This window comes from Apis florea, unplaced genomic scaffold (assembly GCF_048593485.1).
Source record: "Apis florea isolate Af1SG1 unplaced genomic scaffold, ASM4859348v1 contig_24_pilon, whole genome shotgun sequence".
Taxonomy (NCBI): Eukaryota; Metazoa; Arthropoda; class Insecta; order Hymenoptera; family Apidae; genus Apis; species Apis florea.
The window spans coordinates 253,898-278,784 of record NW_028256597.1 but is presented as its reverse complement, the minus strand read 5'-3'; the positions used below and the strand labels follow the sequence as shown (position 1 = coordinate 278,784).

At 31.8% G+C, this 24,887-nt stretch overlaps 1 protein-coding gene across 1 annotated transcript; it reads left to right on the top strand.

The window, feature by feature from the left end:
• Nucleotides 1-10,422: 10,422 nt before the first annotated feature.
• On the top strand, nucleotides 10,423-24,760 carry dsb (scavenger receptor class B member debris buster). Its single transcript, XM_003690090.4, has 9 exons — nucleotides 10,423-11,169; nucleotides 20,598-20,689; nucleotides 21,755-21,915; nucleotides 21,985-22,123; nucleotides 22,230-22,433; nucleotides 22,589-22,733; nucleotides 22,811-23,065; nucleotides 23,182-23,300; nucleotides 23,370-24,760. Exons 1-9 carry the CDS (start codon nucleotides 10,989-10,991, stop codon nucleotides 23,805-23,807), a joined length of 1,734 nt encoding a protein of 577 aa, XP_003690138.2. The 5' UTR covers nucleotides 10,423-10,988; the 3' UTR covers nucleotides 23,808-24,760.
• The last annotated feature ends 127 nt before the right edge of the window (nucleotides 24,761-24,887 follow it).

The following is a 24,887-nucleotide window of genomic DNA, read 5'->3' as shown; positions in this document are numbered from 1 at the left end:
CTAAATAAGCAATAAAGAAGAATATGAAAGAAATTCTAGCAATTCGAGACGTGAATATTAATTATTTTTCGCAAAATAATAAATATCCCTCCCTCTCTCTCTCTCCTCGATGGTGGATCCCGTTTTCCTCGTAACACGAGATTTCAAAGGGAAAAGAAGACACGATCCGTGGATAAACGCTCGATATCCGCATTACTTTCCTCCCCCGGAAAAATTTCTGCTCTCCTCGTGCACACGAATCCTTCGCGGAAGAGGGGGAGGAAGGGTGCGGGGCTTCGAAGGGAGGAGAACGGTTTGGGAACGGCGAGGAGAGTAAAGCGATCGGATGGAGGCGCGATAAACAGGGATTTTCACTCGGCGTCGGTCAAAGTATACTTAGTCACCGGAGTCGAACGAAAGAGCCGGATCATTCAATTCGCGACAGAGGAGGCGGGAGAGAGAGAGAGAGAGAGAGAGAAAGAGAGGAGCCCGTTTCCACGTACCACTCTGTGTGTCCCTACCACTTTCTTTGCCCACCAAGTGGGCATCGCGTTCTCGTTACCGTGGTCCACGCTGCACTACTGTTCCACTATCTCCTCATTCACTTCGCGATTCGACAGAGGAACACGCGCTTACCTGCCCGACACATCCTTCTTCGCCTCGAGAATCGTCTCCACGAATCGTCTCATCCTTTCGTTGTCGCGAACAAGCCTTGCCTGTCTCCTTTTCTCTCCATTTATTTCGCGAAAGTGATGGAAACGGGAGCCGAGACTTCGATCGCCTGATCATCCTCCCGCGTGAATCGAGAAAGTGCGATCGGGAACGAAAAGAAAGAGAGGGATGTTGGGATTCGAGTATATTCGATATTCAAAGATATAAAGAGTATAATTCTCTCTCTCTCTTATATATATATATATACACATCGTTTGTAACATTTCATCATTCCTCTCGTCGAAATCGTTCGTTTTTTTAAAAATCTTTCTCTCTCTTTCTCTCCCTTTAAAAAGAAGAAACTCATCGTCCATAGAAGAATACGAATGGAATGGTGGAGAGCTCGATGACGGGGGCGTGCGATCGTGGACGAGCAACAACCGGACGGCGGTGAGGTGATAAGGCCGGTCGCGAGGTGAAAAGTAGGCGAAAAGGAAGAGGAAGCTCAGGGGAGTGGATATCGCGGGCGAAGGAGATCCAGGATAGTGGCGGATAGAGCGCGTGTGGCACATTTACGGAGAGAAAACCTGTCGTCAATGCTTTTTCTTCCTTCCATCCGTTCTACGTTCTTACATAAAGGGGCATTTTAACCGGCCGACAGTTAATGAACCCGGCTGTGCGCGCGTTCGTATAGGGAACATCCGTCGTTGACTTTACGTAAGTAGTAAATATACGAATAAATTTTTAATCTTACCGGGGCCGTTCCATCCTTTCTTCGATTCAATTCAAGTTGCGTTTTCTCTGTCTGGCGATATTTGTGAATATCTTTGTAAGGAAATGGAGCAACATCTTTTATTTCTAACTTTTCCCGAATCTTTTCGAACGGGTTAGCTTTAGCCATTCTTGAAAATTCATCACTTCCAATGGATCATGGTGATTGGGAATAAATACAATCGTGAAAATTCGTATATGGGGAAACGAGCTCGAGACTAACTTATTTCCAATTTTTAAGATTAATTGGTGTAATTGATTGCGGTCACGATTTGTTGGTTTAAAATAGTTCGTGCGTATGGGATACGTAGTTGTATGGTTATAGAAAAAGGGACACCGTTCGGACAAAATTTCTTTCTCGGCTTCGACAAGCGTTTCGTTTAATTTTTCGTTTAATGGCGATAAAGCGTTATTGCGATGGAAATGTTCCAACTTCCAATTGACGACTCTTCGGGAATTTCTTCAGTTTGCTTCCAATTAAATCGGTTTGAAATTAATTGTTCTTATTATTCGAATCGTTATTTAGTTAGATTATTTAAGTTAGACTACTTCGTTGGAAGATCGATCAATTGGTTATAAGATATAAATTAAAAATTTATATTATATCTTGTAAAATCTTTTTTTTTTTTTTTTTTTTTTTTTGTAAATTTCGAATCGTTTTCGCACGACGATAATCTCGACGATCAAGTTTACGTAAATCCGTCAACGTGGAACTTTTCTTACCATTGTTTCACTCAGCCGAGTGTTTTGCTCCATTATTACACGGTACGTTGACTTGAACTACTGGAAACTTATTATTTAATATTTAGGACAAGTTCACTTGTCTCGCAACGTTGATCAGTCACTGTCAAAACGTTTAAACTTCATTATAAACATGCAGTACAGTCATTGACATTAAGACATTAGCCTTGACTTCTTCTCAAATGCCTTACGCACGTAAAATATGTAAGGACGTTATATAATTTTTTTTTTAAACGTATTTCTTTTTTCTATATTTCAAATATCACTTTATCGTATTATACGTATAATCGACGAAAGAGAAAAGATATCCGATAAAGGGTTTGGAAAGAATCGTTTCATTTGAATTATTTCTATCAATATCTATATCTATAAATACAAAAGTGCAAATTTGAATGCAATAAATGTAATTACGTGGCTAGCTCTGAACAGTGTTTCGCAAAAGTATTCGCTTTCTCTTTATGAACTCGAACTTTTTTTTCACCGTTATAAATATATTCAGAGTCTCAGAATTTTGCCAATTTGCTTTTTTTCTTTCTTTTTTTTTTAACACGTTACTTTTTCGGCTTTGCCAAAATTATAACGGCAAATCGCTCGGAGAGGCGAACCTTTGATCACTTGTTCAAATAACAGTTAATATGTGATAATATTAACACAAGAGATTTCTAAATGTTTAATGTCGAAGCGATTTTATATTTTAATAAATCAATAAATCAAAAAATCCTTTCCCTGTTGATTTAACGTTAGTAACAAAGTAAATTCGATTTTCTCTTTATTCTTTCGATGATATCATTTTTTTTTTTTTTTTTTTTTTTCGTCAAAACACGTGTCGAACGATCTTTTAATAATATAAAATAAAATCGCGTCGTTAATTAATGAAAATTGGATAATTAAAATTTAATGAACAAGTTTATTTATTTAATTATCACATTATTTAATCCTACTTAATTAACCGATTATTAATTATATATATATATATAAAAAAAAAAGAAAAAGAACCTTGACCTAACTAATATTTAAAATATTAATAATTTGATAATGTCCATTATCAAGAGAGATAAAATTCAAATTGGATTAAAAAAAAAAAAAATTATTTACAATATCGTATTAACGTATGTATAATGACGACATGACGAACACAACAAGTCAATAATAAATGTGAAGATTTTTCACGAGGAAAATTTAATTTATAAAACCAGACGATGAATCTTCGAATCTATCGCGTCCTCCCTCCCCCCTCATGATAGTTTTTGCTCCAATCTTACAAGTCATAGTTATGATATAATGGAGATCGTTTAAATGAAATTGTTTGCAATATTTTTTTTTTTTCGTTTTTCTTAAATAAAAATAGAACTTACGTAGAATGATAATTTTATTTAAATAATAATACGATTCGATTTCACTGATAACGAAATTCGAAGAGAAGATGATTTTTGATCCGTATAACGGATCGGTTTTCAGATAAATTTCTAATTAACCTCTTTGGTAATTTATTCTTATTATTATTAAAATTTATTATCAAGAAACACGAATAACAAGTGATGATTCGTGTGATGATTTTGCAGATTTTGAAACGAGAGATTAGTGAACTTGAATATTTTGAATATTAACGGCATATCGACGATTCCGATATCAGCCAATCTCGAAATTTTTTTTGCAGTTGTTGTGTAATCCTTTGCATAATACATAAAAAATTAAAATAATAATCGTTCGATAAAACCACGTTTTTCTTCTCTTTTTTAATTGTCCAACATATGCTGCAGGTGTAAAATGCAACTTGATATATAATAACGTTTCGATCACATCTTTTTCTTTTTATTCTTTAAATAAATGTTGCAAGATGATCGAGTATCCGTATATAATCTCGGGTAGTTGGAGCAGTCGTGGTAAATTTCTAACATCTTTTGAGCGAGTGCAAAGCATGATATAAGTATAAAGTAAAAGCAAGATGAGAGGGGAAAAAAGGGGAAATTCTTCTCGTTCTTAAGATTAAAATAATATTATATAGAAATATAGGAAAAAAGATGTACGTGTTGAAATTCGATGGAAGACATGGACGAGACATACAATGTTAGTATGGCACGAATGGTTATAGTATCTCGTTTATGCATAATAATGTAAAATTATTGCGAATGCGGTTTTGTATCAAAACCACAAGCCCAGGATAAATACTTCCTGTATTCATCCTTCTTCATCCGCTGGCATTGTCTGGAATGCTTGCCTCAAAATTTTTATCTCCTTGCTTCCTGAGATGAGCAACAAAGACATTTTATATATATAAAAATTGTCCTTATTTCTTATTTCTTACTTTTCGAAATCGAATTCATTACACTTCGATTCGATTCGAAAAAACTTTCAAAAATTTTCGATAAATTCAAAAATTTCTTCATCCGATATCTCCCCAATTTGGTTCCAATCCATTTTGCAATTTGTCCGTAATGATATTAAAATTTCACAATATTGAATTCGTAATAAAAGAAAGAAAAAAAAAAACAGCGTTGTTAAACTTTCATTTTTGAAACTATCATCGATCTTCCATAATCGAGTGAAGAATTTAGTCGCGCGAAAAAAAATATCCGATTAATCACAATCTTTCTAAGTACAGCAAATGAAATTTTGTTAAATCGATTAATCGAAAAATTATTATTATCAAGGTTCGATAATTGTTAGAAATAATCAATATATATATTGCAAATGAATATTTATCACGATTCTAACACTCTCTCTCAAATGTCTTGTTATCGATACCAATTTCCAATTTTTTTTTTTTTTTTTTTTATTTTAACTTAATACGAGCCTTAATTCAAGATTTTTTTTTTTTTATTTGCATCAGATTACTGCAACGTAATTTACGATTTAATCGTAAAAAAGATAATAGCCGATATACGATACGAATTTCCTATTTTTGATATTCGAAGAGGAAAACTGTAATCTTCAATCGTAATTCAGAGATACGTGGATAAAGAAAGCACGGTGGTTTGAAATTTTGGAAAAACCGTGAAAATTGTGATTTCTTTTGAAAATTTCCCGTTCGCTCAAATATTTGAAGAGAAAGGATAGATGAGCCGAAATTGGGCGTGATTATTCGTGATAAAGTTAACCAAAAAAAAAAAAAAAATTGTCTGGAGAAAGAGATAAAATCTTGGCAATATTTTTGCTCGTTTTGGGAATGTCGAAAGGTTGTGAAAGCTCGATCTGGTTTAAGTTCTCGGTGCAATAGAACTGTAGAAAATGTGCGTCATGCTTGTTTCTATCCCTCCCCGTGGACGCAAATGGAAAGTCTGGAATATACTGGGTTCTCTCTTCGTGAATAGACGGCATATGAACTTTGTTTTAAGCGGCACTTCGTTCGTCCTTGCACGCATTATACACACTTCCGCATAATTGAACGTATATACGTAAATAGGATTCGAGTAGTCGATATCGATTCGTTCATGATTTATATTACGATTTCTCTTACGGATTCTTTCGAAATTTTAATTTTACATTTACAGAGAAATTGGATTTTTTTAATAATCCTTTTTCTATGAATATTTCAGAGAAAATATCCCATATTTCTAACGTTATTATTGACAACGTCGCAAGAAACTGTCAGGGGAAAGAAAAAATTGATTAATTGTACAAGCTTGAAATTCTCTTGACAAATTAAATAGAAAATATTTACTCAATGCTGGCAAATTCGCGACTAATATATTAACAATTAATCTATCAAACTAATCATTTTTTATTACTTTCCTGTATTTAAAGAAATATATATTATTAAAGATATATCTGTTAATATATATATATATTTAATATCTTTCATACTACGTATCACAATGATATAACAAAATCAGTTAATTTTGAATAACTTTTACTTTTATTTACTCGTATTGCTATATATAATAAATCTAAACAGATAATTTGAAATAGATATATCTTTGAAAAAGTTATTCTCCTGTCATGGGATAGAACTTGTTTCCCCATAAACATCTCTTCTATAATCATTTTATCTAACATCGGATGATAATTCAAGACCAAATGTGCGTAGATTAAATCTTTCTATACAATCCTGTTTTCCTTTTCCTTTTTTAATGAATTGAAAGTAAATCTCTCGCGTAATAAACGTGACTTAAAATCACATCTACATATACAGGTATCTACAAAATCATATATTACCAAATTTCAGATACGCTCTAGATACGTGAAGAAGAAAAAAAAAAAAAAAAAAAAGAACCATATCAGAAATCAAACGCGACCATGCATTAACCGCTTTCTCTAAACTGTCGAGCTATGTAGCTGATCGGGTTAATATCAATTGCACTTGTCATACCTGACCTCGAATACATTCTAATTCTGATATTAAATATTATTACCATTAATTTTAAACTGTGGAAAAATTCTATTTCTAGAAAATAATGTTTCTTCTAAAGAAAGGAAGAAAGAAAGGAAAGGATGGTTTTTCATCATCGATCGATCAAAGTATGAAAGAAGAGAGTAAGAATGATAGTAAAAGGCAATGCACAACTCGATTGCGATACAAGGATTGAAAATTTCGAGTGCGTGTATACTCGCACGCGCATAACAGATCCGTATTTGAAACGGACATATGCACATGTACGCGCGTAGATTCGTGGCCATTAAACATTTCTAAAGGCCTTGGAGCAATCTAACGTAACTCTCCCTTAATTTATCGAGTTTTGCAAACTTCGCCGCAATAACTTTTGCAGTGTAACGTTTGTGTTTACTACAACCTCGGTTGGAATTGTGCTGCGGGATATTCTTGCGATTTTTCTTCTTCTTCTTTTTCTTACGAAGATACGAAAACATTGATTTTTGATTTCCACGCAATATGGAAACGAATAGAAAAAGTATAATCGAATGATTTTTTTTTCTTTTTCTGCGATTTAATTCTTGAATATTTGACATACATAGAATTGTAGAATTTAAACGCGTCAATTAAAAAACGCTTAATTTCCTTGGTTTATTTTCTATTATTCTTGTTCATTATTTATCTTCTTGTTAGAGGTAATTTGTAAACACATTTTAATAATACGCGTATTACGCGTTAGATACAAATTAGAGACATTCGAGGCTTGACAATTTCAAGACACTCTCAAGATGCATTAAAGTAGATCAACAAATGATAATTATATTTTCCAAGTATCTATTTGAGCTTGATTCTTTTTTTTTTTTTTTTTTTTTCCTTTAAATTGTGCCGTTCCAAGATGCAACGCGATCGTAAATATGTCTTGCATAAATTTTCATTTAACTGGATGAGAGGCAATGAGATATCATAGTTTAATGAAAAAATATTATGTTAAACGGGGAAGATATTTGAGAAAAATGTTATGAAAGAATATTCTTGACAGATTTTGCTTGACCATTAAATCACAATAAGTCCTTGATATAAATGAAATCACGACCGCTTGTTAATTATATTTCTATCTATTCATTATTAAATATAAATTGTTCGTGTATAATTACCATACATAAAGGAGCAAGGTTATTTCTTTTATTCCGTGGAAATTTCCGTGGAAAATGATGGAAAATTGTGTTATGCGATAATTTTCCTTTATAAATAATTAAATATTTTTTTTTTAGATATATTTGCATATCATATTTTTTTAAACGACATAAATTTTTTATAATCAAGATAGATTCATCCGTTTAATAAATCTTTATTATTTATCAAGATAAGTAATCCAAAAATTTAAATATTCATGATTACATGTATCATAGCAATTAAATTTATTATCTATTTCAAATTTTTTTTAAATTTTTTTTACGCAACGATCGATCAGATTATGTTTAATGGATAAAATTTTTCGATAACTTTGTTCGTACTTATATTCTATAATCTCGAAATTATATAGGGAACGAGTCTTCCAACGTACGTAATTTTCATTTCTCCTCCCTTGGTTTTCCAAGTTAATTAATCAAATTGAAAGTTTGAAATAATTTTCACATCCGTCATCGAATCACGAAATATGATTCTTTTCAAAAAGTTCAGTGTACAGTTTTTACGCCCGATTATTTCTAGATCGAAAATTTATAAATAATTGAAATATTCTATCGTTTATATATAAAAATATTTCGAAATTCATTTAAATAATGAACAAGAACAAGAAATATGATGTATATTTAAAACTGAGAAAGAAAAAACTAATTCGTGTGCAATTAAGAGTAATTTATTTTTAACGTTGAAAAAAATAAATATCGATTGTCGCTCGGACAATTTTATTATAAGAAAAAGTATTTAGAGTTTAGAAGGATAAGAAAAAAAGGTGTACGAGATAAAAAATTTTGCAAGTTAATTAAGTTTAATTATCGATCCGAATGATTTGCTAAATGTCTTGTCTAGTCAAGAAAATTCACGTTTCTCATGGAATTATCTTGTCTGTTCGGGGATGTAACGGTACTATTGCATGTCTCGTACAATAGAATAGTTCCTCTTCTCGTCATGCATAACGATTCCAGTTATTTGACATTCCGGACAGTTCCTTTTTTTATTTATCCTCGGTCCAAGATATTTTACGTTATTTTAAATTGTCGTTGACCCGAATAACTTATCCAACCAACAAATTAAACACCTTTTCAACGATCTGTTCATCATTTTAATATCATCAATTTTAAGAGAAATTTTATTCGATTAGAATAAAATGTAAGCCATGCAATTTTTTAATTTGCCATATTTCAACGTAATCGTATTCACTTTTATTTCGTATAATTGTCCGCTGCATTAAATTGCATAATATTACGATAGATTCGTGTTACGAATGCAAATGAAACTGAATAAAATCGATAAATTAAATATCCGTGATATGCAGATGAAAAGAAAATATATAAATAGCAAGTTGGTATAATGCAAATTATTGAACAGATATAATACAAATTTACAATAGAAATACAATGAATATCACGGAATTCATTAAAAGTATGTTGAACAGAGATTGACAGATCATTCTTTTCAATCAATACTTTTTTATTTTTCGCATTAAAAATAATCATATCCATTATCAACGAAATGCATATTGCGACAAAATATAACTTTTTCTTTCTTCTTTTTTTCGACCAATTTTACGCTATTTTCCCCAAAACGTAATTTAATTTACGTAACATAATTGGACGTTATATTATAATGAGTGAAATATCCATTACTATTTACTTTCTCAACCATCATATATAACCATTGTATATAACACATGAGTAAATACTAAGTATTTGCGCTAATGACCGGTGAAAGTGTAAGTGCTACTAGAGAGATTTCGTGCTTTTTTTCTTCTTTTTCTTTTTTCTTTTTTTTTTAATCCCCGTTTTAGATTCTCCGCATTGTTTGAAATTTCGTTTCTCTCTTTCGTTTCGTTTGATCCTGTTATATTATATAAGTAAACGAGCTAATTTTCACGTTTCGTTAAATAATTTTCCACGTTGTTTAATTTCTACATTGTAACTACACAACAACACTCATTCAACGTTCAAAATCCATCTCATAAAATACTTACGCAAAATAGAATTGAATTGTATTTCACACGCATGGACAATTTTCTTTTTCTCTTTTGTCGATTCTTATTCGAGGTTATATCGCGAAAATTGATTCGTTGGATAACTTCTCACGATGATGATGATGATGATGATGATGATGATGAAGACGTATAACAAAATAGGGAATCGATGGATCGCAAAGATAATTACGCAAAATAAAGGATAGAATTTTTCACGATGCGTGGACGTAAGTCATAACGCTCATAAATAATTGCGGTATTGTTGTGGTTAGCGCTTTTAACCACCAATTATCACTTTTTTCTAACAGCTCAATGGCGGACAAAATATCGTTGTTAGACGAAATAGACGAGCTTCTAATTTATAAAATCCGAAGCTCGGATTTTATCTTTCAAGTAAAAAAAAAAAAAAAAAAAGTAAATCATATATACATATATATATATATACATACGTTAGAAAAAACTTTTTTAATAAAAATAATTCAACACGAGAGATCGGCTCTAATATCGAAATGTTATTTTTTTCCATTTTTCAGAGGACGAATTAATATTGTCGGCAAATAAAAATCGTGCGACGTAAATGAGCGAAACTCATCGGAGTGGAAGATCATCGAGAACGAAATCCCGATCTAATCGGCCTTAAGCGATCGAGAAAGTTAATAATTTCCATCGCGTGGAAAATAAAAGGAAACGATTAACGAGAGAAAAAAATATATATATATATATATATAGATCGAGAAAGGAGGAATCGATCTCGACTGCAGGAGGAGTAGAGAGGAGGAGGGGGGGGAGGGGGGGAAAAAAGAAAAGAAAAGAAAAGAAAGGAAAGGAAAGGAAACGATGTTTGTTAACTATGCTCTAAGAACGAATCGTGTACATCCTCGAGAACGATGTTCGGCCAAGTGACGTGAAACAAGATATTTTTCATAAGACACATCGTAGCACACATCGTAGATTAACTGTAACAAAGATTTCTAAGTGGCGGATAAACAGAGCACGAATTATCCAATTATCTTAATTGACGTGAATTTTAACAGTGAAACACAGGAGAACCGATTTCAGCAACATGCGTTATCTCTTTTATGATCTCCAACATTTGCTCATAACATACCTGTACCTCTGATTAAACATATACACGCGTGTTGAGAAATCTTGAGGGGAGGAGAGAAAGAGAGAGAGAGAGAGAGGGAGGGAGGGAGGGAGAGAGAGAGAGAGAGAGAGAAGAAGAAGAAGAAGAAAGAAAAAAGAAAGAAAGAAAAAAAAGAAGTCACGTTTACAAGTTGACCACAAGTGATTACGAAATTAAAAGTGGACAACAGGCTGGGATAAAGTTTGAAAGATCGTTGTGATTCGCGGAATTGTGACACGATGAAATTCATAGGATCGTTGTTGGGGATCAGCTCGCCCAAAAAGATGGGCAAGGAGTACATGAAGGTGGGGAGGAACGCCCTGTTCGGTGTAAGGACGAGTCAACACGACGGCCTCTGCACGGACAAGGTCCCCAGACCTTTGTCCTTCCTCGTTTCTAAGAATGGAAAACTGAAACACGGTAAGCCGGTATTATTTCATACGATTTACGTTGATTTAAGTTGCACGTGCCGTTGTGACGAAATAATGAGATTAACGCGAGCTAAGCGGTGTGTGCTCTACCGCGAAAGTAATTAATTAGAATTTCAATTCCGCGAGATAAAAAAAACGCTCAGGTAGTTTTTGTTGAAATTAATTAAAGAGAATAATTGGAGATCTCGATTAATAACAACAAGGAATAAATTTAATTAATAACGATTTAAACGATATTGAAGTTTTCAAGTTTCGTTATTTGCGAACTATATAATAAAAATGATATCCGAGGAATTGCAATATTTAATAAATAATGGAACGAATATCAAAGATTGCTGCGTATTTCATAATCGTTTCGAATCACTTGAAATTTGAATATTTATCCGCCTAATGTTTAATCTTGACGGGGGATTTTTTTTTTCTTTTTTTTCTACGTTTCCAAAATCGTACATAGGATCGAAAAATTTTCTGTAAAGTGAACCGTGAAAAATTGCATTCGTACTTCGAAAGATGCGTAAGAAAATAGAGAGTTTTCCCCTGCTTCCACCTTGAATCAGGAAGAAATTCTTCACTTCAGAGAAACTTGAATTATCATAAGAGGTTTTCGTTTTCTCCATTCCGTCAGGAATGCGTTCACTACCTGATTTCAACTCAATTTCGATCCAGCCAATGATTCGGCTGCATAACAACTGTTTCAATGAACTTGAAAAAAAAAAAAAAAAAAGAAAAAAAAAAGAAAAAGAACTACCATTTCACTCTATAATAAAAACAATTTCTAATCCTCATACCGGATTTCGAACGATGCATTAGATTGCACGAACTTGAAAATTAACATTTTATATAATCTAATCTAAAAAAGAATTCCTACACGTTAAAAATCACGATATCCCTCGCGATATCCCTCGAGTCGCGATTAACAAACGCGGTTAATTCAATAAGACCCTCCGCGTTGGAAAAAGAACATTAAGAGACGTGCATCGATGCGTGCGCGCAAAAGAAAAAAAAAAAAAAAAAAAGAAAAAAAAAAAAAGAAAAAGAAAAAAATCGATATAAAACAATCTCTTCAAGTTCAGTTGAATTTTTCTAATTTTTCATACATTCCATACGATCGGTCACGGCTATCGCGGCGAGTTTCTCCCGTTTCGATTGAAAAGTTCGAGGTGAGCGGCACCGGCCGAATAGTACGACCGTTGCAACCAACGCTCGTAGACCTGTTACCTGCAAAGTGTGTTGACGATGATCAAACATAATCAGAATGATACGCGATAGTGGGGCAGGCAGCCAATTCCTTTCGTCGATCTGCGCGTTATTTGGCCTACTTGCACCCGTTATTCGATATTTCTCTCTCTTTCTCTCTCTCTCTCTCTCAACACAAATATTTTCCTCTCCCTCTCGAGAAACGGAAGAAAAAGGAACGCCACCCCCCTTTCTTTTCCTGCAAATTATCTGGAATGCGAATCTTGATCTCGAACCTCTTACGAGATTCGAACCCCGCTTTCAAACTGGTGTAACGTTTCCTAGAAGATGCGGGCCTTTCATCGAGATCGTGTTTCCTGTTTTACCACTCCGGCAACGTGAAAGGAGTCCTCTTGTTGCAAGTTGTTTCTCGCCTCATTCTGACCTTTACGGTTTGAAGTTGAATATAAGATCTTGATCTTGATGTTGATGGTCCTTGATTTCGAGGATAAGTTTTGAAAAGATGATAAAGTATCGATACACGATTTCTTTCTTTGGATATTTGGAAATTTTATTTTTTTTTTTTTTTTTTTTTTTTTTTTATAGATCAAACTTTTCGTATCTGGGAGGATATTCGATTCCTGTTATTCGATCTCGCTTATTTTTCTTCATTTTTTTTTCTTTCTTTCTTTCTTTCTTTTTCAAAGACGAGATCATCGATTTGAGCAATTTAAGCGTACGTATATTGTAACATTCTTCTTTTATTTTTTTCCTTTTATTAAAAATTAAAACTTTTTAATCTTATTATTGGAGATCATTCCAATTTAGATCGAATCCACCCGTAAAACTTGTACTTCCTTCAATGATCTTGACTTACTGGTCAGGCGAAGTTTATTCGAAAGTATCAAGGTAAATCATTTGAGGAGAAACGATTCCGTGTTCCTTTAAGAAAGTAGTTTAACCGCGTTAAATCCTCGCTTAATTTGGATCAATCGTTCCTTAATGCTTTTTTTTTCCTTCTTCTTCTTTTTTAAGTCTTAGGAAAAAGAAACGTTCACGCTCCTTTCCATTCGTTAGTTGTGAAACTAAAAATTGAACACACTTGTAAAATTGGAATGTGAAACACGAATATGCATGTGATTAAAAACTTTAATCGATTATAACTCGTGTAAGAATGTTATTAAATTAAGCAACTTGCAAAATACTTTATACAAAATTATATCCCGCATTGTTTAACTCATACATTTTTTTGCTTTAATAAATTTATCCACCGCGATTCGATCTGTTATCTATATGCTTCCTATATACTTATTATACTTTTAATTATTTAATACTTGTTAATAACCAAATGGGTTAAACAACATAGTTCACACTCGTTGAACAATTCTGTAATGTTGCTTGAAAATGCTGCTTCGATAATTAAATTCTCTCAAAGGTGGATGTATCCGAATAAGTCGGCCATCGATACGGTCTGTATCTTTCTCGATTTATAAAAAATAGAATTAATTAAAATTATATTATACAAGCCTCTCTTTATTAACAGATATCACATTGTTAATTACAAAATTTTAAGAATCGCTTCCTTTTTGTTACTTAAACTTTCGACAATTAAAAATTAGTACTACCAAGTATAAATATTTCGAATCAATTTATAACATAATTTTTTAACGAATCACAAATTACGAACCGATACGCTCATCTCATCTAAAAAAAAAAAAAAAAAAAAACAACAACACGTTCATGTTTCGCACAAACGTATGCAAATAACGAAAATCTCGTAACCAGTGACCGATCACGCGAAGAATATTCCTCGACGCCGCTATGGCAAGACTGCTATCGTATCGAAACGTATCTATGAATGGTGGTTAATTATTTTTCTTTTTTCCCCTACTGAAAAAATGCAGTGACATAGAGCAACCGGCTCGCTTTCTCATTCTCTTAAAATTAAGATCCAGAATGTGGAATGCAGTTAGGATTACAAAATCGCCCAAATATTTTTATATTTTCGAGCGGATTGCAAAATGGTGGACAACGCGGGGTCCAACGGTGCGTTTAATAAAGGCACGAGTCGGAGCGGGGGGAGATGTAAAGCAAGAGGTGCTCGTACGCTCGCCGATTTTGAGATCACTTTCACTCTCGTGTGTTCAGAGAAACTTTGGAAAAGGAAGGGGTCCAGTGTAACGAACAGATATTTTTAGTCCCCGGTGTAGAGATCCCTGCCCCGTCTTCGATATTACGTGTTTCAATGGCCATTAAGTAACTCGTGTAACCTGATGAGATAACACAGAGTCGATGGCCATTTGCACAGCCAGCAGGCCTGTTAAAAAATTGCTATGCCTGTGCACAGGATTGACGACGAAACTGGTCGAATGTTACTAAAGTAACTAAATTACAAAATTTAATTTCTAATTTTATCGTTTTAATTATTATTCGTATATATATATATACGAATGGCCAAATCGGTAAATTTATATTTCGTTGATATATGAAAGTGGTTAATTGTATCCTGATAGTATTCTTTTTTTTTTTTATTTCAAGTTTGTTGATCGCACTTATATTCACTTTCTCAATTCAGCCGATTCGAAGCAAAACTTTTTATTTTCGATTCGATAAGAACGTTAACATAACGTTTCCTTTTCCTGCGAGATCGTTAACATTTTCACTTCCTTCCACGGATGTGAAAATAACTTTTCACTTCTCTCACTTCACGTTGTTCCTCTATCCATCCTTGCGCCTGTTTTCTTCCATTCGATTTTTGAAATAAAGATCGTATCGTTTCGATCGATCGTCGAAAGGAACGTAACGTAAAACGATTATATCGGCGAAATAAGATTGAGATTACCACGTTTACCACGTTTATTTCTATTCAAACACTTAATGCCAGTTCCAACATTTTAAAATTCAACGCGTTAAATCCATCTTCTATTATGGTTAAGATATTTCGCAAGAGAATGTCGTTTAGATTTACAGCGGAGGAAATGTAAAACGATTTAGAATGGATTTAGTGTGCATAATAAAAGAAATACGAGTGAATTTACTATGGAAGAATTCGTTACTTGAACTCGTTATTCCTACACTTTCTACGCTTGTTAGTTTCTCAATCTTTTTTTTTTTTTTTTTTTTTTTTTTTGCGGTAAATCACTTAATTCTTATAAATAAGAATAGTAAGTGAATATAGAAGAAGAAGTTAAGTGTGCTTCGCCGCTGAGTCATACGAAAATTTCTCCGCTAATTAATTAATTAATTAATAATTAATTTGAGCATATACATTATATTTGGAGTATCGGATTAATTTCTCGTATAAAATCGAGTCGAATGTCCGTTGCAAGATTTCCCCTTAATCTTATATACGAAACGAAACAAAATTAAATAAAACAAAAAAAAAAAAAAAAAACATTTTTCCAAAATTTCTCCATCCAAGAAACATGCACATTGTAATAATTTCCGCGTGACTAATTTTACGATCGTGTTCCCCTTCAAAGCTATACTTGGTGTGTAACTGTACTTGTACTTACAATGATGAACAGGAAGTGACACACAGTCATATATATCGAGGATATTCCCCATTAAATTTATTTTTATGGAAATATCCTAATATCAAATATCAAAGTTGACAACAAAATGTCAAAGTATTATTAATGTATGATTACCCTGTTGATCCTCCGTATCCTTCTGTAAATTTCCGTTTTATATCCCCGTTTCATTCACGATATTTACCTGGTAAATTAAAATTAATAATAACAAATAAAATAGTTGACGTCATTAAAGGTCGAAATACCTGTAATTTCCTTGAATTGATTAGATAAAAAATTAATTGAGGAGAATAATATCGTGTCATTATTTTGCTCCGTTTTACGTGAATTAGAGAGAAAAAAAAAAAAAAAATAAACGTAGCATCAGCTATAATTATTTCGATCTCTGAACCCCATAAATTATAAATCATTCATACGTAAAATACGTTTATTTTTTGCAACGTGTGACGATTTATGACGGCAATAATTGTTACAAAATGGCAAAAACTGGATATATTCGTTAATAAACTTTTCTATATTTATTCCTTTATTTCATCAATTCTTGGCAATATTATGGGAATAAAAGAGAGGCGAATTATCATTAAAGTTTACGATCAATAGTCTTGCATTGGCAAGTCATTCTGAATAGTAAATTGAACGTCTTTAACTTTTAGTAACAAAGCGTTAACTGGTGATCTCTTTTATTTGAATGGGACGTGCAACACGTAAAATAGACATAAAAGGCTCGAGCGAGAAAACAGTCAAGTTTTCTTTTATCGATATTTCATATCGAGAAGATAATCGAGAGCAATCGATTTTTCTTTTAATACGCGTATCAACGTTTGAATCGAAAAATTGAAACAGTTTATAATATATATCAAGGATAAGGAAAAGTAAATTGAAATTCTTTGTTTCAAAGAAACGATTGTTCCATATTCGTTGACTTGAAAAAAAGAAAATTAAAAAAAAAAAAAAAAAAATGGCACCCGTATGTCCATTAGCCATTTTGCCAATTACGCTAACCAATTACGTTCTAAAATCCTTTCACACAGTTTCCTAATAATTAATTGTCGCAACATTCAACGTAAAATAAACTCGAGACCTTCGTCTTTGCACGATATATCCTACGGTTAAACCTTTTTTCTTTTTCTTTTTTTTTTTTTTCGTTTCTTTCGAAACCTTGCGCAACCTAGAAAAGTGGTTCTAGCTCTACCGGAAGACGATTGAGATCAAGATAATAATAATAATAATAAAGAGTGAAAACATTCATTATCAAAATTAATTAGAAAAATTTTTACGCATCTTTTGTACACTTTATTTTACACAGATTTCACTTAGCGCCGTTCATTTTTTATTGAGCGTGATAATTCGCAATAACGCGAATTACTTTACGAATTACTTTAATTAAGTTAATCTCATATAATGACGCTAATTAGAATAATTAATTTCAAAAAGAAAAAAAAAATTGTTATTTTAATCATCACGAGAATAGTTAAATCGAATCGTAGAGAAGCATGAATGAATGACCGTAAATTTCATTCCTGAGAGATCGTTGCACTTAAAATGTAGCAGCAAGAAATGTAGCTGTTAAAATAGTTTCCGTTCCCCACGATCCCCACAAGAAAGCACGTAATTTTTCCACGGGACCATGATTATATTCGACTTAAGGATCGTCTTCAAGTCATTCTGTGATTAAGTTTCTAAAAAGAAGAAGAAAAAAAAAAACTATTCTCAAAAAAAAAAAAAAAAACGTTACTCAACTATGATAATTATGACCATCTTTGCAAAAAATATATACGATCAATAAATTCGACGAGATCAGAAAATTTCTTTCGCAAACGACTGATTCGACAACGCAAGGATATGTATATGTAAATTAAAAAAAAAAAAAAAGAAAGAAAGAAAGATTGGAAAAAAAAAAGATAAGAAATATATTATAAAAAAAAAAAAAAAAAAATAAGAAGATTAACATAATAAACGACTAGTTTGATCACGAACAAAGAGCGGAGAAGAAGGTCACAGCTCGATCAATAGATTTAAAATCAAATCTTCGTTCGACAAATATTACGCACGATTCGAACAACCGATTAAGCAAGATGGATGGAGGCAGACGTGGACAAGAAACACGTCTGCCTCGAGGTGCTCACAACCGTTCAATGGATTTTCATTTTCCATCTTTTCGAGGACACGTGAAGAAAGCGAACTTTAACGGAGGCGATCGACAACGGAGTTCTCGAGAAAGGAGAGATCGTAAAATTATGCAATGACTTTGGTAATTTATACTGCTCATGGTTAACGAACGTTTCACGAACCTCCTCAACAGCCAGGTTACTTTGCATTCTCTATCAACAGTGAGCAAGAGGATCAATTTACACCTGCTGTGCCTCTTCGATCGTCAAACGTTTTGAGCTCGTTTATTAAAACGTGTCTTTTTCTTTTTTTCTTTTTTAACATGGAATTTATTCATCCGCGTTGAATATTTCCAAACGAATTAACCCGTTGGATTAAAAAATTTTCAAACGAACATTCGAACATTGTCACATCTCGATGGTGTACTAATCTATGATGCTTCCGATCATCATAATTCGAATGATTATGAAACAACATTGTATTATTAAATAAAGGATGAGATAGATTGAAAGAACGAAGCGAAAAAAATCGCAAAAAATGTATCACGTGATTGACCAGTTTTTATGGAATTCTGTTACCCTCTGTCGTCCTTGAGAGTGAAATTTTTCGAAGCCAGCATCCCAAGACGAAATCACGTAATCTCGAACCGTGTTTCGTGACTGTAGAAACGTCGCAGACACTTCTATATTTAGAACTAACGTCTAAAAATGTAAAATGTAATTTTTAATTATTCATAGAGATTTAACTGCATATTAAAAATGTATCTTACATATAAATGAATTTCAATTATCTCTGGATAATCATTAAAATAATATTGGATGGATGCTTTCTTATTTTGTTGTATAATATAATTTTTATTAATTATTTATTAACGACGTGTAGAGATTCAGAGGATTCAATGTCAAGAGCAATTATTTATTTACGAATCAATCAATTCAAATCCATTTTATTTTTTAAAATTATAAACGAGCACAGTAGGCCGAGAAAATATTGAAAGAAATTGATTACAAGCTTTTACTATCCTACTTTTCTAATGATGCACATCAATTTTAAACCACCAGAGGGAAATATTTTGTTTCCTAGCTCTCATTTAACCTTTCACCTTAACCAGAAATATTACAGCTTTCCCCTTAGATAACCCAAGGTTCAACCGTGAAGCATTATTCGATATTTTATTATAAATCAGTTATTTATATAATCTTCCTATTAGAAATCAGGATGTTGTAGAGAGAGAGAGAGCTTCCGCTCCACAAATATTTATTTATATATTTAATTGTTGAAACGAAAATAAGAGAAATTTATATTTATACCGAGTAATGAACTTTGAATTATACAATTTTGTTTTGATCATCAATAATTATCAAATATTATATAAATGAGATTAATTTTATTTAAAAAAAAAAAAAAAAAGAAGACTACGAACGAATATATATAGGTCAAGATGAATCAAATATCAAATGGTAGGATTTTCTCAAGGCTAAAAGAATTAACCATGAATTTTAATATATATATATGATATATTTAGAGTGGTATATTTAATGGTGGGAAAAGGTGAAGGGTAATGCGTTTCGTGAAAAACGTGACTAAAAATTTCTAAAAAGTAAGATATGAATAATCTTAAATCCCGTCATCAAGGTTTTTAAGTGCAATACACGATGATCGTTTCGAAGAACTTTCGAGAAGATATGAGGCAAGCCCTTTTTTTTTCGATTTTAGTAATTTCATAATAATTGGCCAAGGATTGCCACTATAAAGTGTTGAAAATATGAAAGCAACAATTTTACAATCATTTTTACAATAATACCATACTACTATTAAATATCAGAAATTGGCTTGATTTTATATTTGGAATAAGAAAAAAAATAAATGAATAAAAAAGCAAGAAATCGGTAGCACGAAATAACAATCAATCATTGAAAATACGCAATTTTTAATTGCAGCTGTAAAATTTACGAAATTATTACTCATAAAAAACGCGTTTTACTTTTTTTTTTTTTTTTTTTTTCGAACAATTTGTTCGCGATTTCAACATCGTTTCGACGTTGTTAACGATATTTTAATGCTTTATTAGGCGTAATCGTAAGCCTTATAAAAACCACGAGGGAACGAAATAATTATCAATAGATCTGTGTATTGAAGATGAGATAAGTGACATAATGTAACTTGTGAAAACTTGACATCTTCCTTTCATTTCTTCGAATACATAATTCATGTCTAAACATGTCAAAATATTGACTACTTTGTTCAAGAAAAAAAAATATATATATATATATAAAATACTTGGTAATGTATTATTAAATAATAATTATTTAATTTTCTTCATCTGAAATATTATGACATAAAACTTTCAATGTATATTAATCAAATACGATTATCTCACATAGTACATAACGTTGATGGGATACTTATGATGATTCAGAGAACGTTATGTCATTGAAATTCCTTGGAAATTGGCCTTATTTTTTTCAATAATAGTCGAATAATTTTGGCTGGAAAATGATATATACGAATGGAAAAATAAAATCCCATGTTTGGATTGGAATAATAAATATAATAACAAAGATTATCGATTATCATTTATCGTATCTATGGTTTATAGGTAGAGTGTCAGCAATTTTCATAGGAATTCTGACGCTCGTGATCGGCATTATTTTAAGCAGTATACCTTGGGTGGATTACATTATATTGAAGGTATGTAAAATTTATTTAAATTAATTTTTGTAAAATTAGAATTATTCTTATCATTTTGATTCCAAATAATAGTTAACCGAATAGGAATTATCTCTAAAATTTAAATTATCATAAATCAAATTATGATTTATATTATAATATTTATATGTAAATCAATTCTGCATATTAACAAGAGAATATATTTATTATATAAAACTGGCAACTATTTATCAAACTTAATTATATTCCATCGACTAACTGATGGATGGAATTAACAATACACAAGCATTTTTAGCTTATTCAATTAAATGCATGGTTTAATATTCATTAATATTTATATTGATAATAAACCGGGATTATTATTAATATGTTTTATTCATGTAACGATAATGTCAGGACTTAGAATCTAAATCATTCAACATATTCTTCAATAATATTAAATTTCAAGTTTATTTCAAATAAAATTATTTAATAATATTGTATAATAAGCAATATTTTTTGATATTGCGATATTTTTTTGAAAACGACTTTTCAATTTTTTTTTTTTTTTCTTTTTTTCTTTCCTGATTTGATAGTACAGCTCAATGTATAAAATCACACTAATTCTTCATCATTAATTTCTTTTTTTACAATACAGTGAGCAACAATATCATTATATAAGCATCATTGATAAATAAAATAAACTTGATCAATCGTCGAAACGATGACCATCTTCCTCGAATTAATTTCTCTAATCTCTAATAATATAATTGAAGCGAATATATTAATTAATTAATTAATTTAAAAAATCGAAAACTATCTTCACTTATTTTCCGTCTTGCACTTTGTTATCCTACATCAATGTTCGATCATGAACGATAAATTTTAAAACCAAGATTATTTTTCTTTTCTTTTTCGCTTAACCATCAAAATTTACTTTCATTTTTATCACTTCCTACAAATGGTTAACAATTATATGGAGGCACGTGTTTCAAATTATTAAACATTCTTTTTATTCAATCGTTTTACGTAGCTTGCAATAAGTTTATATTCAAAATAAAATAAATACAATTTTTAATTTTTCTTATATAATATTTTTCTCCTCAGCAACTTCGATTGTGGAATGGGTCTCTTTCTTTTCAATACTGGCAGAAACCAGGAGTAGTTAGATTGACCAAAGTTTACATATTTAATGTGACCAACGTAGAAAACTTCTTGCAATACAACGAAAAGCCAAAATTACAAGAAATCGGTCCGTTCGTGTATAAGTGAGTATCCAATATTGGACCAATATAAATTATTACATATTTTTAATTAACACGTAATACGCGTAACAGAGAGGATATGGAAAAAGTGAATATCGTTTTCCATAACAATGGTACCGTAAGTTATCAACACAAGAAAATATTAAACTTTGTACCAGAGATGTCAAAGGATAAAGATCTCAAAGTAATAGTACCAAACATTCCTTTATTGGTAAGTATTTTCCAAAAATATTCTCCATCGTTAGATTCACGAAAAAGATCGTGGATTGCGCGAAATTTGCGTTGAAATTTGTCAACCTTTCTTACATTCTTTCCAGACACTGTCGACACAAAGCAAGAGTCTACCTCGATTTATCACTTTAGGATTATCTATGTTTTTGAGCGGGATGCACATGAAATCGTTCGTTCCAGTAACTGCTCAAGAACTCGTTTTTGGATACGACGATCCATTAGTTAGCATCGCGCATCGATTCTTTCCGAAAACGAGACGTCCCATGAGTCAAATGGGACTTCTTCTTGGGGTAATACACGGGGGAAAAACAAATAAATAAATAAATAGATAAAAATTATTGTAACTCGTGGAGAAATTTATAAAAACAATCAAAGGATTTTAACATCATCATTTTTATAATAAGTGGATATACGTTTTGATTATTTGAGTGAATTTTAATTGCAGAGGAATGGCACGTTGGAAGAGGTGTCCACTATTTTCACGGGACACACGGACATGAGGGAGTTTGGATTAATAAATCGTTTAAACGGGATGGATCGTCTACCATATTGGTCAAACGCGCCTTGCAATTCTATTCGCGCTTCAGAGGGTTGATACAATTGGATATTAAATATTTCTTTACATTTTCAAAGAAAGATCTATTATTACCATATCTCTATCTCGTAGGATCGTTTTTTCCACCCCGTGACAAAACTGGCGCCGATATCGTGCACATTTGGGACAAAGATCTTTGTCGAACCCTGCCTTTAAAATATCACGGCTCAACTGAGAAATCAGGGATCAAGGCGGATTTATATATACCACCTGACGCCGTGTTTGGACGTCCCAACGAAAGTGCTCCAGAAAACGAATGTTTTTGTCCGGATGACATGTCCACCTGTCCTTCGAACGGATTGCAAAATATCAGTCCTTGCCAGTATAGTGAGTACAATACCCTCCTAAATTTATTCGATTTACTTTTTAACAATTCTCGTAAAAAAAAAAAAAAAAAAAAAAAAAAAGAAAATTACTTTTAAAAATTATTCGTCCAATTCCAGGCGCACCGGTTTATCTTTCCTTCCCACACTTCTACAAAGCGGATCCTAATTTATTAGATGCGGTTCAAGGGTTAAATCCAAACCGAGAAATGCACGAGACTTATTTTAAAATTCAACCGGTAAGCGATTTGAAATAGATAAAAATGGATTGTTGTTGGGAATCATTTGCGACTCGTTTTGCATTACAGAAAATTGGCGTGCCTTTGGAGGGGAAGGTTCGGGTACAATTGAACTTAAAGATCGAGCATCAGCCGTTGATCAGCGTTGTGTCGAATTTTCCCGACATAGTGTTTCCTATCATGTGGCTGGAAGAGGGTATCGAAGAGTTGACACCCTCTATCCGTAGATGGGTTTATCTTGCAACAACATTTGGCGATGTTGCTGCGCCTTGTACCTCGTATGGATTAATTCTAGTCGGTTTAGTAATCATATTCGTCGTGTTCATGAAGGCTTACAACAACGTGGTGCTCACGCACGAAGCGATCGAATTAGGCAAACGAACCATAAGAAGAGGTTCCACGTTGTTAATGAATGGACAGCACAAATTATTAATGACTCGAGAACAGTATGTTTTGCTCACAGACAAGGAGGATAATGACGAGAAATCAGGGATAATAGAGATCTAGTTAGTTAGTAGCATAAATTTTCTTCTTCTTCTTCTTCTTCTTCTTTTTTTTTTCTTTTTTTTCCTTTTAAATAGATGTATATTACAAAGTGTAATCTAAGAATCGTCTTGTAATGTAGGATTTGTAATCGTTTGATACTATAGACCAAAGTTTTTTTTCTAATTACCTGAAGAAAACATCGATATATATATATATATATATATATATATATATATATATATATATATATATATATATATATATATCGATTCCAATAGAGTTTGGCAAATGTTCAACGATTACCTGTATGTTTTTTTTTTTTTGTTTTGTTTTCTTTGTCTACATCTGTGATTTCATCTGTTTTATTTATAATGATGTGTACGAAACAGATCGTGCTTGGACGAACGAAAATGGATAACGAAACAATAAAAGAACGAGAAGCAAGTGAATGAATTTATTTCGATTAATATTCGATATGGGCTGTTCGATATACGAATTTATTGGAACTTGGTTCATGCACGATCGAAATTCGGTGCAATATTACGAGTATTGTATCTTAGATATTAATTACCAAAACTCAGAGGAAGCATTAGTTAGAATACGTTCTTTAATTTTTTATCTTTTAGGATTTTAATATTTCTAGAAATAAAATTTAAAAAAAAATTGTAAAAATTTTGAAGATATATATTCGTTACTTCGAATGATTAAAATAATGTGTGAAAAGCATATAATAATATACGTAATGCGTTATATTTTATAACTTGTGACTAATAAAATTTATATACTCATAAAATATAATTTTATAAAATTTTAAATATACTTGAAAGCTACTTATTAAATAATGATCAAAATTTCTATAATTTTAATTGTTTCTAACGAAATGAAATTATATCTTTTACTGTATTTTTAAACTACTGTAAATTATTGTTATTGTCAATAAAATTTATCATAAATTGGTACTAATATGCTACATATATATATATATATTTTGTAATTTATGATACCTGAAATGTAATTACGAAGTATTTAATAGAAAATTTATGTATCAATTATACACACAATTCATACGCTCGTGTTAGTAAAATAATTTTACTATTTTTC

Coding starts and splice junctions, on each gene's coding strand:
- dsb (XM_003690090.4), top strand. CDS start 10,989: ATGAAATTCATAGGATCGTTGTTGGGGATCAGCTCGCCCAAAAAGATG. Junction 22,124..22,229: donor TACCAAACATTCCTTTATTG/GTAAGTATTTTC, acceptor CATTCTTTCCAG/ACACTGTCGACACAAAGCAA. Junction 23,066..23,181: donor TATCAGTCCTTGCCAGTATA/GTGAGTACAATA, acceptor GTCCAATTCCAG/GCGCACCGGTTTATCTTTCC.